Below are 2,309 nucleotides of genomic sequence, written 5' to 3' on the forward strand. Positions count from 1 at the left end.
ATTTTTTTTATTTTATTTTTCATATGTGCATGATACGGATCAACCAATCAAATCACACAACAAACAGCAAAGGTGAACATAAAAGACAAATTTGACTTCATAGGGGTTTTTTGTTACATATAAGTCAGTCCAATGTCTTCATATATATATAACATATTATATATTTTTTTTTTTTACCTATTTTTCATCACAAAACTGGGGTGGGCTTAAGGGGGCTCAGCCTTTTTCAGGGGGATCTACCAAAATATATAAAACTGAATAGTTTAGGCCTCTTGTCCATGTGTTTCCCAATCATCACCCTTTGCCTTTGGCCCCTTTAACAATGTTACATAAATTGCAGTCTACTATTACCCACTGTTAATACCAAGCTATTACCTGGTTATTACTTTGGTAATTATTACCTCATTACCTTAAACTATTATCCCACTATTACCATGTTATTACCAGCTTTCTTGTTGTTAAGATACACCCTAATTTTGATATTCTGCCATTTTTTCAGGATGCCATAACTCTGAATACACAAGATCTTGAGCTAAAAACGCCTTCTTGGAAACTAAAGGGGCACTGCCAGGTCAGGGTGAGAGTGCGCCAAGCTAAAAAGCCAAACAGCCACTGGAGCAACTGGAGTCCAGCAACATCCTGGGTAGGAGCAACGGACATGGTGGGAACATTACAGGATCAAGGTAACAACACTTTTCATTTCCAGGTTGTTTAAGTGGAAACTAAAACAGTTCACAGGCTTTTTATGTGAATATCAACAGGACTAGTTGTAACAGTGAGACAGAGAGGTGATCAGAAGGAAAACAAAAAATAGTGAATGTTCATTTGACTTGTACATGCATTGTACACATTGTAATGTCGGCTCTCTGTTTCAGATTGGTTTCTGGATCAGACATCCCTGATAAGGTGGGGAGTGATGTTCATCTTCGGTCTCATCCTTGTTGTAATGCTGGTCCTTTACAAGAGCTGCATGAACAGAAGGTGAGTAAAATGTTGCTGTGTGTGTGTATGTGTGTGTGTTTCCATGCAGTATGTCTAATCTAATGGCTCTCTTTTGCTGTTTCAGGCTCCACAGAGGGAAACCATTACCAAACCCTTCAACATACTTCCACACGCTCCACTCTGTCCACGGAGGAAATCTAAAGGTAAAAATAAATGTTCTCACTAAGTCTTTTACCACTGTATCCTACCACATAGAACATTTTGACACGCATTAGAGACTGCAGGTGTTACCACAAAAAAATGTTCATACATAAATAACATTCAAGTATGATGATCTGTTCACTTTGGCCTCTTGCTGTTGGTCTACTGCGGTAGATGGATAAACATCAGTGAGTAATCTGTATTCAGTTACTAGTAACTAGTAACTCAGAAGAGTAAAAGATTTTATATTAGATTTCCTTTTTCAGTGACTGTGATTGCGTTTCTAACAGCCCTACAGCCAGGTCAGGAGCTGTGATATAACATAGTGTTAATGGCTTTTTAGCCTGCTGTACATTACGTATTAATGTTTTTTTGTTCCAGAAACAATTGGTCATCACAAGGACCAATGTTGGGCTAAAATCATGAAATGGTGCTGCTGTTAACAACTCCTGAAAGATTCACAGCCTCAAAAAAGACATAAAAGTATTCACCAAATCTAATAAATAGGCTGTTTTTGTTTTCTAATTATAACATGTAAAATAAAAAGCCTTAATATTCATTACAAATCCAATCTTGCTTTGCTTAGCTTTGTGTTTATACCTCGCATTGTTTATCCCCCACCTACCGACTGGGTACCTACCGACCGTACCCGTAGACCCCTGAGGTGTGCTTGTTATCATATTTCACAGGTGCTTTATTCTAACATTCCAGTTTTTCACTGGACTTTATCAGTCAGTGCGTTCTTAATGATTTCCTATTATTGTTTTCTGTTTTTTTATTTGTGCTTTCTATTTTCATTTTACACAATTTGCAAAATAACTGTAACTTTCCTAAACTAATAATAAAAAATATCTGTTTCTTGCTAGATTACTTTAATTACAAGGCTAATAATGTTTTGAGAAGAAGGGTGGGTGTTTCTTAGAGTAGTTTGTTCTTGGGGGCCCCAGCCTGTAATCCTTGTATATTAAATATGTTGGTAGGATGAGGGATAAAGGAGCACTCTGAGGTCAGTTTACTAGTCTTGAGGAGTACTACTCAGCCTGTGAAAACAGTTGCATATTATCTTCTGGGGCTTTGTCAGGATTATCTTGGCTTGGGCTTGTAGACCATTTGTTTATAACAGAAAGCCTGTTTGTGGGCGTTTGTTTATTTGTTTATTATAATAT

General features: G+C 37.1%; 1 protein-coding gene across 1 annotated transcript in view; it reads left to right on the forward strand.

Moving 5' to 3' along the window:
- Positions 1–2,309, forward strand: part of il2rb (interleukin 2 receptor, beta) — a 9,535-nt gene that overhangs the window by 4,121 nt on the left and 3,105 nt on the right. Inside the window, exons 7-9 of the mRNA XM_035654391.1 lie at positions 500–683; positions 876–981; positions 1,067–1,145. Of these exons, the coding sequence (XP_035510284.1) occupies positions 500–683; positions 876–981; positions 1,067–1,145 (369 nt within the window). The remainder of the gene's footprint in view (positions 1–499; positions 684–875; positions 982–1,066; positions 1,146–2,309) is intronic.

The sequence above is a fragment of the Morone saxatilis genome, unplaced genomic scaffold (assembly GCF_004916995.1).
Source record: "Morone saxatilis isolate NCDOM2014 unplaced genomic scaffold, NCSU_SB_2.0 Contig14, whole genome shotgun sequence".
Taxonomy (NCBI): Eukaryota; Metazoa; Chordata; class Actinopteri; family Moronidae; genus Morone; species Morone saxatilis.